This window comes from Myodes glareolus, chromosome 24 (assembly GCF_982192425.1).
Source record: "Myodes glareolus chromosome 24, mMyoGla1.1, whole genome shotgun sequence".
NCBI classification, from domain to species: domain Eukaryota; kingdom Metazoa; phylum Chordata; class Mammalia; order Rodentia; family Cricetidae; genus Myodes; species Myodes glareolus.
Window position 1 is genome coordinate 13,117,274 of NC_142049.1, and position 15,274 is coordinate 13,132,547.

At 49.5% G+C, this 15,274-nt stretch overlaps 1 protein-coding gene across 2 annotated transcripts in view; it reads left to right on the forward strand.

The window, feature by feature from the left end:
* Positions 1–15,274, forward strand: part of Cemip (cell migration inducing hyaluronidase 1) — a 143,571-nt gene that overhangs the window by 109,821 nt on the left and 18,476 nt on the right. For both annotated transcript variants that reach the window (XM_087901596.1, XM_087901595.1), the window contains exons 14-21: positions 3,321–3,526; positions 4,481–4,550; positions 6,129–6,257; positions 9,028–9,113; positions 9,899–10,030; positions 12,091–12,126; positions 12,208–12,363; positions 14,763–14,943. In XM_087901596.1, the coding sequence (XP_087757722.1) occupies positions 3,321–3,526; positions 4,481–4,550; positions 6,129–6,257; positions 9,028–9,113; positions 9,899–10,030; positions 12,091–12,126; positions 12,208–12,363; positions 14,763–14,943 (996 nt within the window). The remainder of the gene's footprint in view (positions 1–3,320; positions 3,527–4,480; positions 4,551–6,128; positions 6,258–9,027; positions 9,114–9,898; positions 10,031–12,090; positions 12,127–12,207; positions 12,364–14,762; positions 14,944–15,274) is intronic.

Consider the following 15,274-nt stretch of genomic DNA (forward strand, 5'->3'; position numbering starts at 1 on the left):
AGAGTCAATGCCTGTTTCTCGCAGGTAATTTTTTAACAAAATATTTCTGGTCTGAGCTTGATTGAAGTTATTGTGGAATCCTGCATATCCAGAGAGTCAACTAATCACTGATTTCTGCTTGTGTCCATTTAATTGAAGCATCATTCTTCTTAGAACACACAGGTTGTTGATGGAAACCAGTTCAGACTGTGGTAACCATATACTATCTTGACATACACAGAACAGTCTTAGGACCTAGAGCTGCCTGCTGCTGGTCTCCACTAGTGCTAGCCACGCCCTCTCCCCCAAATGCCCTGACTCAGTGGCAACTAAATCGAGGGTCACGTTAGCTGAAACAATACCTGACAGCTGTTTCTGGGTCTTTCATATGAATTTCCTCCTTTACAGTCTCCTGCCCAGTGGAAGACCTAAAACAGCTTCCAGGAACCATGAGCTGCTCTCGGCAGGCAAGACGATGCTCAGAAAAATGAAGGGGAAATATAGTTTTGGTTTTCTCAAAGAGAATGGCTAGAGGATTACACATTATTTCTGCTCAGCATATAAGGAAGGGCAGCTCCAGAGAGAGAAAGAGAGAGAATATTTATTTAGCTGATAAGTCTGTCTGTATCTATCTATCATCTACCTAGCTGCCCATCTATCTCTATTTCCCTATCCATCTATTCATGCAACCTGCAACCATCATCTGTTTCTTACTTACCTATATATCTGCTTAGCTAGCATCTGCATCTATTTCTCTATTATCTATAATCTCTATCTATCATCTATCTATCTATCTATCATCTATCCATTTGTCATCTATTTATATCTACCTATATATATATCATCTATCCATCCATCATCTATCTATCTATCTATCTATCTATCTATTCATCCATTTATTATAACTAATAATCAACTTCATGAAGTGTTCTAAGGAGAAACAATCTGAGCATGTTTTTAGTATCCCCTGTATTACTCAAGGGATCTTCAGTGTGAGTAACAGAGCCAGTCTGTGGCTAAGAAAGGTGTGAGTTACTCTTCCTCTCCTGCCCCAGACCTTCCTTCTCCTTTGTCCCCCGTCCTCCTGGCTCTGCGAGATTCATTGCTCCCTCAAGACAGCGGATTGGTCTCTGTTTCAAACACGATGGAGATCAAGTCTGAGTTCAGCCCTTGCAAAGAGAGGGACTTGGGGCATCCAAGTCAAGTGGCATCCATTGAGCTAAGGTTGGAATTCGATAGCGTGTGTAAGACTGTAAGACACTGGACATCTGACAATTAGCTGTTTTCGGGTGAAGCCCTTCCTGTTCGTATTGCCTCTCACAGGCCTTAGAGGCCAGCTCTTCCCTGAGCACCTGCTAGAAAAATGTTCCTGCTCGTTCCCTCACTTTCATAGAAGGGATCCTGACCATGTGATCTAAAGTGCAGGGCAAAAGTCGGTACAAGTTAGAAAGATCCATGAGCAGAAGATGGGAGACTCTGAGGGTACCAAACATCCTGGGATACCCAGCTCCCTTCTCTGGGCACGGTTGCCTCCTCTGCAAAGCCAGGCCCTGAATTTGATCTTAGAGGTCTCCGCCAGCAAGAGCAGCCGAATCCCCTCCCAGGCTTGTCTTCCAGGGCTATTTATAACATGCTTTCATTTCTCACTAGAAGAGAAGGAAGCATCCCACTGGATGACCTTGGCATTGGCTGAAATGCCCATTGAAGGAGTGAATGGGTTTCAAGGTCACACCCTTGCCCGATGTCAAAGATTAAAGGAAGGAGGCTTGCTTAGGAGGCCGAGAGCTTGGTGTGGGCAGGCAGTGTGGTCTTCCCCGTGAACACACAGGCCTGAAAAACACCCATGCCTCTGCCATGGTTTTGCCCACAGAAATTTGCTATGTGAGACTACAATGAGATAGAAAGGTCTAAGAGACCAGCCTGCGTTCAGTCGTGAAGGGGCTTGCTGTGGGGATGGTTCTAACAGCTGACTGCCCTGCAGTTAGGGAGCAGGCACCTGCTATGGGAAAGCCTGGAGGTATTGGGGTTGTTCACCTTGGATCAACGCTTTTCCATCAGAGACAGTTTCGCCACCCCTTCCTACTCAGTGAACTACAGAATAATGAAAGTCTGGGAACAGCTTGGGGTGGATGGGGTTGGGGGACAGGGTGGAGTAGGGTTGCTATTGGCATCTGACCGGGATAGACCAGGGTTACTGAGCGCCCTACAGTGAGAAAGACAGTCCCTTGTAGTGGCATCAGGGCTGAGGGCATGGCCTCGGTATTTCAGTCAGTGCCAAGGGCATTTGGATAGTGTGCAGATTTTCCAGCCCCTGGCACAGGGGCGGCTCCTTAAGAGGTGTGGGTTGATCCGAGGTCACAGGGAAGCGGGGAAGATCTCACTGGGTGAAATCACTGGACGGTCAGGAATGGAAGAACACAGTGAAGACGAGAATGCTCCCACCCTCACCCACTGTACCCTGTGAGCCGAGATCATCTCCGTTCGGGTGCTTGAGCCAACGCGGGAGTCTATGTGGGAGAGACACTGTCATCAGAGTCTGGCGTGAACAGGGAACTGGGACTTGGGATAGGGCTCTCTAAGGATTCCAAGGCCTTGGAGGTGGTGGAGGTCAAGTGCAGAGCTGTGTGGTTGACAAGGTAGGCAGGCTGGTGTGAGAGCCTCCTGGTGTTGTTCCTGAGACCACGTTCTGCTCTCACCATGTCTCTTCAAGGTGCTATTTCTGGTTATCTGCTCACTCTGTAGTTCTGGGAAGGTGGCCCAGCAGCTGGCTCTCTGAGCCCTCTCTGGTTTTCAGCCTGGGGTGCGAAGGCATCCTGGTAGGCCTCCTGGACCAAGAAACTGACCTGGGTTCCAGGGATTATAGCAGTGTGTTAGTGCAGACATTGATGAACCACCCATCCCTCAGACTCGCTGTGGTGCTGCCACCTGGGGGAGATGCCCTGCCCCCCACTCAGGCCCTGGAGACCCTCCTCGGGACGTCCTGGGAAGCTTGATGGAATAGTCTCTAGAATGAGGGTTCGGGTCTCCCCCTGGAACCACCTACACACCTCTGAGCTCTTATCCCTTCCTATCCCCTGGGGCCTCATCCCCGGCACATCCCACCAGAGAGTTACCATTGGCATATCCCACCAGAGAGTTACCATTGGCACATCCCACCAGAGAGTTACCATTGCTTCCTTGTCCACCCTCAGGTTTTTACCTGGGGGGGTCAAGGTTGCCACCCCCACCCCCAGTCTACGTAGGTCCGGTGTAGTTCAGCTTTGTTTCATATCCGTTGAATGAATATTTAGGCACACGCGCACAGGTGGGTGCTGAGTGAAATTCCTGTCTTGATCCTGCAGATCAAGGATGTGGTGGGCTATAATTCCTTGGGCCACTGCTTCTTCACTGAAGATGGGCCAGAGGAACGCAACACTTTTGACCACTGCCTCGGCCTTCTTGTTAAGTCGGGGACCCTCCTCCCATCAGATCGGGACAGCAGGATGTGCAAAGTGATCACGGAGGACTCGTACCCAGGGTACATTCCTAAGCCCAGGCAGGACTGCAAGTAAGTGTGTGCATAGTAGTGTAAGGTGTGCCCCTTACACTTGGTCTGGGGGAAGGAAGGGTGGGAGGGATGAGCGTGAACGTCCAACGTCCTGCCTCAGGACCTTTAAAAGGACCTTTAAAAGCTTCCTGTTTACCTCTGCCTGTTTCTCAGAGCTTCTCCCTCCTCCCTCCTCCCTGCTTTCTCCGTGAGTCTCACTAGCGCTGTTTTGTCTGGAGAACTCTGGCTCACCTGTGGTTGTATGCCACATGGCATCCTTGTGGACAGGAAGTAGCTGCCACACCAGCTCCCAATACGTACCCATCAGCCTGACCACAAGAATCTCTTTCTAGCCAGAGAGAGACCCAAACAGTGCTACAAAGACACACACAGAAAGGCAAAGATAGAAAAATACAGACAGAAAGACAAAGAGACAGAAGCAGGCAGACAGACAGACAGACAGACAGGAAAACAGAGACACACAGACAGAAGCAGACAGACAGGAAAACAGACACAGAGAGACAGCAGACAGATGTAGAAGAAGAAAAAAACAAACAGACTGAGAGACACAGAGATGCAAAGACAGAAAGAAGCATAGGCAGACATGCAGACCCTGAGGCAGAAAGACAGAGACACAGAGGAGAGACAGACAGAGAGCGGCAGATGCAGAGAGCCGCGTGGCCTCCTGCACAGATGGCCTTCCTTAGAAAGGCTTGCTTTCTTGGACCCACGTTCCTGCTTCTGTAGAAGCACAGACTGCATCTAGCCTTTGCAGTCCTGAACAGTGCACAGCTTTGCATGGCCTTGTGGTGAGAAAATGAAGCCCCAAATGGACACATCAACGATTTCCCAAATCTCCGACAAGAGACTCTTTCCACTAATCTTGGTGTCTCGCACGGGCCCCCCACTGTGCAGCAGGAAGGGTGCTGGTGGCCTCTTATCTGACCCTGTCCAACCTCTGTCCTCTCCCTGCAGTGCTGTGTCCACTTTCTGGATGGCAAACCCCAACAACAACCTCATTAACTGCGCGGCTGCGGGGTCCGAGGTAAGCAGAAATAAGCCAGGTGGGGCTGGCAGGGGCTGCCCTGCAAATGTGTGTGTTCAGAGCCCAAGACCACGCCTCCGTGTGAGGGCGGGGGGAGTCTGGTGACTTGGTGTTAAATGACAGTCCTGTTTGTCACTTCATAACCCCGGTGACCATAGCTAACGAGGAGTGTGTTTTGACTTGTGGCTTAAAGGACGACAGTCCATAGTCGTAGGGAAGGCGTGATGGCAGGAGTTACCTGTGGCTGCCTCAGTGGGAGCTCGTTCACATCCGGGTGAACCGAGAAGCAGAGAGAGGGACTGGAGAGATGGCCCCGTGGTTAAAAGTACTTATTTTTGCAGAGAATCTGGTTCGATTCTCAGCACCCACATGGTGGCTCAGGACCATCCATAACTCCAGTTTCGGGGGAATCCGATGCTTTCTTCCGGCCTCTGTGGGCACCAGGCACACATGTGGTACACAAACATATGTACAAACAAAGCATGCATGTACATAAAACATTAAAACTTAAAAAAAAACATTTTAGGAAAAAAAAAAGAACAGGAATTGGAGCCAGGCTATAATCCTCAAGTCCCACTCCCAGTGACCCCACTTCCCCCAGTTCATCTCCCCCCTTCTAAAGGTCACACAAAGCTAGAGTCCCTAGCTGGAGACCAAGTATTCAAACACATGAGGCCCTTGGGGACACCATATCCAACTCATCCCAGAATACTAAACAACTTATGCACAGTAACTCTCTATGAGTTATTTTTCCTTCGGATGGTACCTGATGCATCAGCGGTGTAAGCTAACACCACGTGGTTCTGAGACCAAGGCTATGCCCTGGCCTAGGGAGGAAGCTGCAGCAGGGAAACCTACTGTGTCAGGAGCCCCGAAGAACTGGATGATGGCAGCTGGGCAACAAGCCCCGTGTTCTGCCCCAGTAGCCTTGCTCTGACACTGCTCTCCCCTGCTGCTGGTTTTGCTCGGGTCCTTGACCCTGATCCTGTCTGTTGCTCTTCCTGGGCCTCAACTTCCAGATCTCCAAGGAAGATCTGGAACCCTTGCTTTCAGAACTCTTATCAATTGGGAGTCTAACCTCAAAAGGGACCCGGTAATTCGGACAGTGGCAGATAGGGCGGGGCTGGTGTGAAGAGTGAGCGCTGCCTAGTCAAATCACAAATTAGAGTAACCTTGTGTTTTTCCTTTGGTCCAGGCAAGCACTGAACCATAGGGGTGGGTTTGGTGATGTGGTGTTCGGGCAAGCACTGAACCATAGGGGTGGGTTTGGTGATGTGCTGTTCAGGCAAGCACTGGACCACATGGGGGTGTTTGGTGGTTTGTAGTGTCCAGGCAAGCACTGGACCACATGGGTGTGTTTGGTAGTGTGTGGTGTCCAGGCAAGCACTGGACCACATGGGTGTGTTTGGTAGTGTGTGGTGTCCAGGCAAGTACCGGACCACACAGGTGTGTTTGGTGATGTCTAATGATGCTTTTTCTGCTCACAGTACTGCAGCCCTTCCCAGAGCCTGGGCTACTCAATCGGGAGTTCACTGACACTAAGTACTGTGACTTCTCTCCTATGCCCTGTCTCAACAGGAAACGGGATTCTGGTTCATTTTTCACCATGTGCCAACGGGCCCCTCTGTGGGAATGTACTCCCCAGGTTATTCCGAGCACATTCCCCTGGGAAAATTCCATAACAACCGAGCACATTCTAACTACCGGGTGAGTCTCTCTGTGCTGCATCGCTATGGCCAGCCTGTTCATTCCCCTGCCCCTACCTGCCTGGAAAAGCTACATTCTTACCATGGGTCCAGAGCAGCCTTTCAAGGCCTGCAAGTTACTGATCACTCACCACAAGTCTCCTTTGGGGGCCTGCCTCCGCTTTGGAGGCTGCCTCGTTGTTCACAGTATCTGTCCAACCAAAGGAGCAAGGTATGCCTTCACTCCAGGCTCTCGTCCTGGAGGATGCTGGGTTGGACATCAGGTTTGATTCTGTGATGCATTTGTGAGCATGAGTGATGTTGACTATAAAATTAGGTCTGGCCATGAACTGAGGGAAGTTTGGACATGACTCTGAGGTAGCATTGGCATCCTAGACTTTCTTCCTTCTTTTTGAGAAGTGGGTGACTCCATCTGTGCAGGGCTATCTCAGAAGGTCAAAAATAAGAAACTCCTTGACCACCTTCATTGATCGCCCCCCTTTTCTGAGTACCAGTTTGTACCCTGCTCCAAGATAGGTGCTAAAGTAAAAAGGGGAAGGATTGGATGTCTGGGACTTTAATATGTCACAAACTTTCCCATAAGGACAGTATTTAAGACTAGAGCTGTTGGACACATCAAGAAGGTCTGGGGACAAGGCTAAGATTAAAGATGACAACATTCTGTTGGACCAAGATGGTCTCTAGGACATCAGGATGGTGTCTGGTCCAGTTCTTAACAGTGCAGACAAGGAAATTAGTACTTCTAGGGAGGAATGGGTACATTCAAACAAAAAATTATTTCAGAGAGCTAGTGAGGTATCTCAGTGTTTAAGGTTCTCTCTGTGCAAGCATGAGAACAGGAGTGTGTGTGTGTGTGTGTGTGTGTGTGTGTGTGTGTGTGTAACCCCATTGATGGGAAAGCAGAGACAGGCAGATCCCAAAGCCAGATACCAAAGTCTCTCTTGTCAGCCAGTTAGCCAGTAACGAGCCCTGTATCAATATAACAACAACAACAACAACAATAACAGCAATAGAAGTCACCTGCCATCACCTCTGGTCTCTACATGCGGACACACAAACAAAGCCTGTTTCAAAAAGTTGAACCTGAGAGAAGGCACAAAAAGAAGCAATACAGGCTCAGAGTAGATCTGTGCTGAAACCTGGGGTAAGGGGACGAAAGCCAGTGCTAAGGAGAGCAATGGGCAGGAGAAAGGAGACGTCTCCTAAATCTCAGATCCTAAGTGGGGTGGGGTAGGAGTGCTATTCAAGAGGCAGTAGTAGAAGTGGGGGGTGGAATTTTGTGGATGGAGGAGCTGATGATGAGGATTTCATGGATGCCAACACCTCCCCATGCAGAGACATATACTTAGACCATATCATTGTAGAAGGAGAGAAAATACTTTGGCTTCTTGTTGGGACCCACCATTCCCTAGACCCTCAAGAATTCTTACTTGCAAGAGAGGGCCCACAGGACTGGATGGCATACGAAGCGGGGGGAGTAATGTAGTCAAGTATAACATCTCTACTAGGAAGGTGAGGAAGTCAAGGAGACAGGTGCATAGGTGGCAGGCATTAGCCCTTATGAGGGTAGGAGGGGTTCTTTTCATCAGAGATAGGCTGCAAGGAAGTAAAGGTGATTCTGCAGCCGGACCAGCTTGACTGTCTGAGCACTGGGTCTGCATCTTAGGTGCTGCTACCCAACAAGGCTTGACACCACACCCACCTCGTGGAGTCATTTCTCGGGCATCCTATTCAGCCTCCATGGCGACTCTGTGAAGTGGGTGTCATTAGCCACCTTTACAGATAATGATGTGACTGGCAAAGAAGTGAGGGATTCACCAGTGTCACGGTCTGTGAGAAGAATAGAGTCAAGAACCAAAGTGCTTGTCCTCACGGTTGTTAAGGTCAAACCATCTAGAGAACAAATAGGAGCTGGGAGAAAAAAAAAAAAAAAACTGGAATAATCCCTCCTAAGAGGCCAACGGTATCTAGGAGTAAGGAAGGATTGGAGGGTAGCCTACAAAACTGCGGCTTTGTGGCTGGAAAGTGGACACCTTTGAGACCAAATTTAAAAAAAAAAAAAAACAACAAAAAAATAAGCAGGCTCAGAGCCTGGGAAGCAGCTCAGCTGGTAGGGTTTTGCCTGAGGTACATGAGGCCCTGGGTTTGCGTATAAACGAGATGTGATGGTGCAGACCTTTAATCTCAGCTCTCTAGAGGCTGAAGCAGGGGAATCAGGCATTCAAAGTCCTCCTTGGCTGCATAGCAACTTTGATGCTAGCCTGGGTTACATGAGACCCTGCCTCCAAAAAAAAAAAGAAAAAAATCTTTAAAAAAGAGCCTTTCTCCTCAAGTCAAACGGGAGCCAGGAAAGGCCATAGGATGTCATTGACATCAGGGGAAAGAAAGATACGTTCAGCATTTCATTTGAAAATCTGTGACACACTTCTGAGTACACACTTGCAGCTCTTGTTTGGGGGGCGGTCTAGGATAGAAACTCTCCAAAGCAATGTGCGTTCTGTATGTAGAATTGGCTCTATGACCCCAGGTTAAACACTCTTAGACCCCAGTTTTTTTGTCTACACCCCCCACAGATCACCCTGTTCCAGATCTGGTCAGAGAGATGTAGAGTGAGGCGGGCTTTCTTCATCCCTCACTGTAGACCCTGTTCCCATAGATACGTTCTGAGAATCATGCTGGGGTTTACTAGCACACTCAAAAGCATTTGCCTAGGCTGGTATGCAAAGATGGCTGCGGGCAACCGTGGTAGCTAGTGTGCCCTCTTCCCACAGGCTGGCATGATCATAGACAATGGAGTCAAGACGACTGAGGCCTCAGCTAAGGACAAGCGGCCCTTCCTCTCCATCATCTCTGCCAGGTACTAACCCTTGGGACCACTTGTCCCTCGGGACCTCTCTCCTTGCTTGCTCTTCTCCCGCTCCAGCTATGTGTTTCTTCACACAATGAGTGCTGGCTAGCTGGCAGGGAGCCAGTTGTTGAGATGCAGTACTGTGCTGGAAGTCTAAACTAAGTCTGAGTTAGAGTCCAGGCTCCAGTAGCCAAGGGGAGACCAAGATCCCAAGATCCAGATTCCAGCGCAGAGCCAGGACTATGGAACAGTAGGAATGGCCAGAGCCGTAATAGACTGGGTTGGAATGCAGAGATGATCAAAAAAAGAAGCCTTCACTGCCACTTAATGGTAAGGAAAGTGATGGCCAGGCTGATAAGTCAAGCCAGAGCTTAGCTGAAGACCAGAGGCTGCTTTTAAAATGTTGTTGTCAAGCCTGGATGGGGTGGTGCACAAATTTAATTCCATCCAGGACCTAGGAGGGAGAGCAGAAAGATGTCTCTGTGAGTTCAAGGTCAGCATGGTCTGAACAGTGAGCTCTAGGTCATCCAAGGCAACGACCCTGTCTCAAAGGAAACAAAAGAAGTTGTCAAAACTTCAGGGTCATTAGCAACAGCAGGACCTCTCATCCAGCTCCTATAAGGAGCAAGGCCCTAGAGATGGAATCTCCTGCCTCTGGGAGAAGCTCAGCTAGTCCATGCCAGTGCCTGCGTGCCAGTGAATTTCTGTGGAGTCAGAAGTGTCTGAGAACCTATGAGAGGAAAGCATCTTACAGAGGCCAGAAGGAATAGCGCCTGTGTCTTCCCATGCTCCAGGTACAGCCCTCACCAGGACGCAGACCCCCTGAAGCCCCGGGAGCCGGCCATCATCCGCCACTTCACCGCCTACAAGAACCAGGATCATGGAGCCTGGCTGCGGGGAGGGGATGTGTGGCTGGACAGCTGCCGGTGAGTCAGGAAGGGACGGTGACACTACCACAGAGAGTCTTGACTGAGGAGCGAGCAAGGCACAGAGGATTCTCAACACACCGACGTTCGGCTCTCTACTCCCCCTGAAAGACAGGGACGTAGGATGGCAGCAGACGGGGGGGGGGGGGGGGAAGACCCACAGCAGAATGACAGATTCACCCACAGTGCGGAATGCTGAGTTATTCATGGGGATATTCATGGCTGGTCTTTTTCATGGTCCATGGCTGGTCAGTACAGGAAGGGAAAGGGAGTCATGGTGCTGGGCACTCAACGTGTGCCTAAACTTTGGTTTTACTTCTTTCTCACTATACTTCTCAAGAATGCAAATTTAAAAAATTACGCACAATCCCAGCTTCATTGATGGTAAATTGGGGCTCAGTTAGCGAGTGTCTCACATTGCATAGCTAATGTGTGGTACAAATAAGACTTGATGCTTGATGCTCTAAGCCCAACATAAAAGGCCCCAAACATTGATTTACCATGTAAAGTCCCCAGAAGTCTAATGCCAAACATGGTTCTCCTTCAAAGAAAAGTATGACGCATCCTGCTAATGAGGGTGCACCTTCTTGTCCTTCACCAGACATTCTAAGGAAACTAAGCGCCCAGTGCTCAGTCTGGCTGGCACTAGGGTTGAGGTCCCACAAATAGATAAAGTTAACATGGTCCAGAGTCAACAGAATGGTCTCTTCCAGGACTTTGAGAATTAATCCTGTGTGGTTTGTGGGAGTTTCGGGGGGCAGTATGTCTAGATGCAGGTTAGGATGGGAGAGGCTACCCCCGAAGGTGGGAGAATGGAACACCAAATGGATACCACACTCCAATCCACGTGGGGAAGAATCATAGAACGGAGAGTGTGGATAAACCCAGCCTTCAGCACAGAGAACAGGCATGGGTGGATGCTGTGTTTTTAGAAGGGCTGAGATGGAGATGCTCATAAAGCATGCAGAGAAAATGCCCGCAAATCTTCCAGAGACAAGATAGGATGTGGGGATGAAGAAGTTATGAGTGTCTGCAAAGTCGCTAGGATCACAGCAGAGCATGGGTGGGTGGGGGGAATCACAGCCAAGCACCAGGAGATACCAGGGAGGAGGAAAGGAGGAAGGAGCTAGAGAGCCTAGTACTCTAGGTGAGCCTTGGTTGATTGGTTTGAATGGCTAGATCTCTGAAGGGGAAGCAAAGCGTGCTGGAAAGGACCTGAGCATGAAGTGTGAACTGGGAAGCTTGTAGAAACCAGGATCACACCAGTGTGACTGACACAGAAAGGAACAGGATTGAGCCTTCTGGGCTTATAGGAGCCATGAAGCCCCTGGAGAGTGGAGAAACAGCAGGTGGTGGGTGAAAATGAGCCCCTGGGGGGATCCTGGGCAGGAAGGGAGAAAGGGAACAAAGGAAGTGAAAGCAACACAGATCCAAGGCCCAGCTCCTTCATGGAGCAGGACCAGTTGCCTCCAGAAACCGGCTCATGCTGATCCTAAAATCATGCAGTTTCTGGGGAGCAGCTGTGATCAGCATGGTGTAATTATGGGGTTTGTTCTTGGTCTTCTCAGAAACAGAGCCTCCCTGGTTTTTGAGAAACTTTTAAACTAGCGATTTGAGTTTCTTACTATGGCTGAGAGTAGTCCCCACACGGTCCACCTTCAGTCAGTGTTGGTCCTGAGGATGAGAAAGCACCCCCTGCATTTCTCCTGATCAACCTCATAGGTCCCAGTGGCTCAGCCAGAGGTGGGCTAGCAAGGGAGGCCCATGAGGCCCAGTTCTCCTGTAGTTAATGCTTCATGCCCCCAAATGCTGAGCACTGAAGACCCCTGCCAGTGTGGGGTACAACTTCTAACTCTCCACCAGAACAACACCAAATCTACAAAGAGAAACCTGACTACCCATTTTCTGGGGAGAGTGGAAAGTTACGATTTCCTCAGTGAAACTCCTCCCTCAATGGTCCACAGTGAGACTCCAGCGACAGAGAAGGGTCCTTCCGCCTACATTCTCATTGACTGTGGAGGGAGAATGTGTGCTGACCATTTGTCGGTTCTTGTCCCCAGGTTTGCTGATAATGGCATCGGCCTGACCCTGGCCAGGTAAGAGTAACTGTCATTGTGATGGGTCTTCCACGGGAGCTTGTATCTGGGCATCTCACCCCCAACGTCTCCTCTCTGCAGTGGTGGAACCTTCCCATACGATGATGGCTCCAAGCAGGAGATAAAGAACAGCTTGTTCGTTGGCGAGAGTGGCAACGTGGGCACAGAAATGATGGACAACAGGATCTGGGGCCCAGGTGGCTTGGACCACAGCGGAAGAACCCTCCCCATAGGCCAGTAGGTTTGCAATGGTGGGAACTGCCCTTTTCTATATGTGGCTTGAGTCACAGCCCTGGAAAGAAGGAAGTTAGTGGAAGGCTTCTATGTGTTGACTCTGAATTTTTTGGCTCTCTAAAAACATGAATGAGAATGAAATATGGAATGAGGAGAGAAGTCCAAAAACAGTGTAGACTAGATGCCAACAAGTACACAGCCGTCAGATACATGATATGGTTCTGGCCAGTGTTCAGGGGAACATGGTGTCCAGAAGAGGGGTTCTGACTCTCCACAACAACTCACATGAAGTCTTTCATTCACTTCTGAGTGTGGCAGAGAGGCAATAAGGCCTCTTCCTTATAATCTTCCACTTATAGGAAGATCAGCAGAGATAATCAAACCTGCAGCCATGTCTCACACAGATTGGAATCTTCCACCAAAACACAGACCATCGCTAGGTGGTCGCCTCTCAAGGCTGCCACACATACAAGAAGCAAGACTTGTTCTACTTAGGCCTTAGAATTGGCTTAGTTGTCTCTTTGTGAAAATAATGGCTTCTGCTGCTACAATCAGGATAGAAATACACAAACTGAACCTTTTAACCCGGGTGCATGCACGTGGATCTCCCCAAAGATACCCTAGAGGCATACTCAGAGGCATATGCCAGGTCTTTGGCCAAGCTGTCAAGAAGGCTTGGCTCCCATCTTAAGGGACATGGCTGACCCTTTTATTTAAAAGTGGGTCTGAGTCTGCATTTCTAGAATTTCGTTCTAGGAGGTTGCCAACCTCCAGGAGCAGAATATTCTGGTAACTTCCCGAGGCGATCATGTCTATGGAAGCATGACAGGTTCAAGCAGGTTCCTCACACTGCCTTTGAGAGGAGAGAGCTAGAAAGGGCCGGGCAGTTTTGACTGAGGTATATTCTGCCTGACTAGAAATCGATTAGGATCTGAAGCATGTGGTTTGTGTAGAATGAACAAGAATGTGCTGACCCCCGAACACCTTAACTGGGAAAATGCATGGAAGCTTTCCCTTCACGAGAATCAGGATTCGAGGTGATGACACCATCAGTTACAAGTATAAAAATATGGAAACACAAGGAGATTTGGGGGCAAGTGGAGGTTTCCTTGGGAAGCATACGCCATAGCTGGGAGCCTGAATAGAAGACGAGGAACAGCTGGGGACAGCCTCTCTCTGGAGACAGATACTTCGTATGTTTCCTTTTCCTTCTTCATTCCCTCACTTCCTTAAGTTTGCTGCAGAAGAGAAGGGAAAGGATCAAGCCAGAAGTAGAGACATGGGTATAAGTGAACATGTTATATTGAGAAAATGACAAACCTAGATTTGTGACCAGCCCTGAGAAAGGCCACCAAGCAGGCTGACCAATCCCTCATGGGCCATCTTTCCCATACCCTGCTCAAGAGTCTCAAGCGAAGGGGAAGGATCGGATCCCTCTGAGGATCCCTCTGAGCCCCTCCTCCCTGCCAGGCAAGGGTGAAGTTTCCCCATCATTAATTCTTCCCTGATCCCTCCATGTCTCCCAGCTGTCACCTCTTCCCACTCCCTTCCTGCTGTTCCCCAGTATCAAGCCTTCTCAGGGGCTCTGTGTTTGTCCGTGGCCTTGCTTTTCTAGCAAGAGCAGCCTTTGCCTCTGGCCATACTTGAAAGTTACATTGTTGGTTCTTCTTATCATGGCCCATGCTGTGTAGTTCTGTTCCTTTCAGTGTCCCAAGCCCAGCACATTGCCGGTGGATAGACTTACAGAGGAAACTCATCTGGATCTTAATCTGATTAAATTGCCATAGCAACTAAAACTAGGACGATAATGACTAACAGTGTTCCGCTCCCAAGGGACAGAATATTGGCAGTCTCTTGAAGTATTTACAGTATTTTCCTAGTGACTGGACACATTGATGGGAAGAGGAGAGAAAGTGTCTAAACAGAGGTCCCTGAGCCAGCAACTAAATAGACAGCTATCTATCTACCATCCTACCATTCATTCATTCAGCTAGCTGTCCATCATACCACTCACCCGCTCATGTGGTCACCCATGTACCGTCCATCCAGCTACCATCCAGCTACCTACAAGCTCTCCATATCTCTTCATCTACCCACTGTTCATTCATCTGTCTGCCTATCAGCAGCCTCCATCTACCCATCCATCCATTTTTCCAACATCCTTCCATCCACCATCCAGCCAACACATCCCCACCATTCACCATCTATCTTCGGCGGTCTTTCTTTTCACTGACACTGTGTCCGTACATGGCTTCCCAGTGAGTTAGTTGACTTAATGATTCTCAGTGGCGGGGGTTGCTGGACGTGGGAATCGGGAATTACATGGAAAAACTCTTACCAGTCACCTCCGAAGAAGTAACAACACAGAGTTCATCTGACGTCTGACTTCCTTAACTCCACAGGAATTTTCCGATTCGAGGGATTCAGTTCTACGATGGTCCCATCAACATCCAAAACTGTACCTTCCGCAAGTTCGCGGCCCTCGAGGGCCGGCACACTAGCGCCTTGGCCTTCCGCCTAAACAATGCCTGGCAAAGCTGCCCCCACAACAATGTCACCAACATTGCCTTTGAGGATGTCCCGGTGAGTATGGTGCCAGGACAGACTCCTGGCATAGCCAGGCTTCTAGTGATGACTCACATGTCCCCAACAGTTTGGAGTGAGCTGTCGCCACCGCCGCGAGGGTGGAATAGCTTCCTCCAAGTAGGCTGGACCGGGTCCCAGTTTGCTTTCTGCTCACACTGGAAAAGTACAAGCTCAGGTCACAGAAAAAGGTCGAGTCTGGGTGAATGCCCATTGGCCTTCGATCTGTGCCTCAGTAAGAACCTAGAGATGAACTCGGGGTTCAAGTTGTTCCTCCAGACCCTTGCCACACCGGATGTTGGGACTAGGCTACTTAAGTTAGCACAGATCA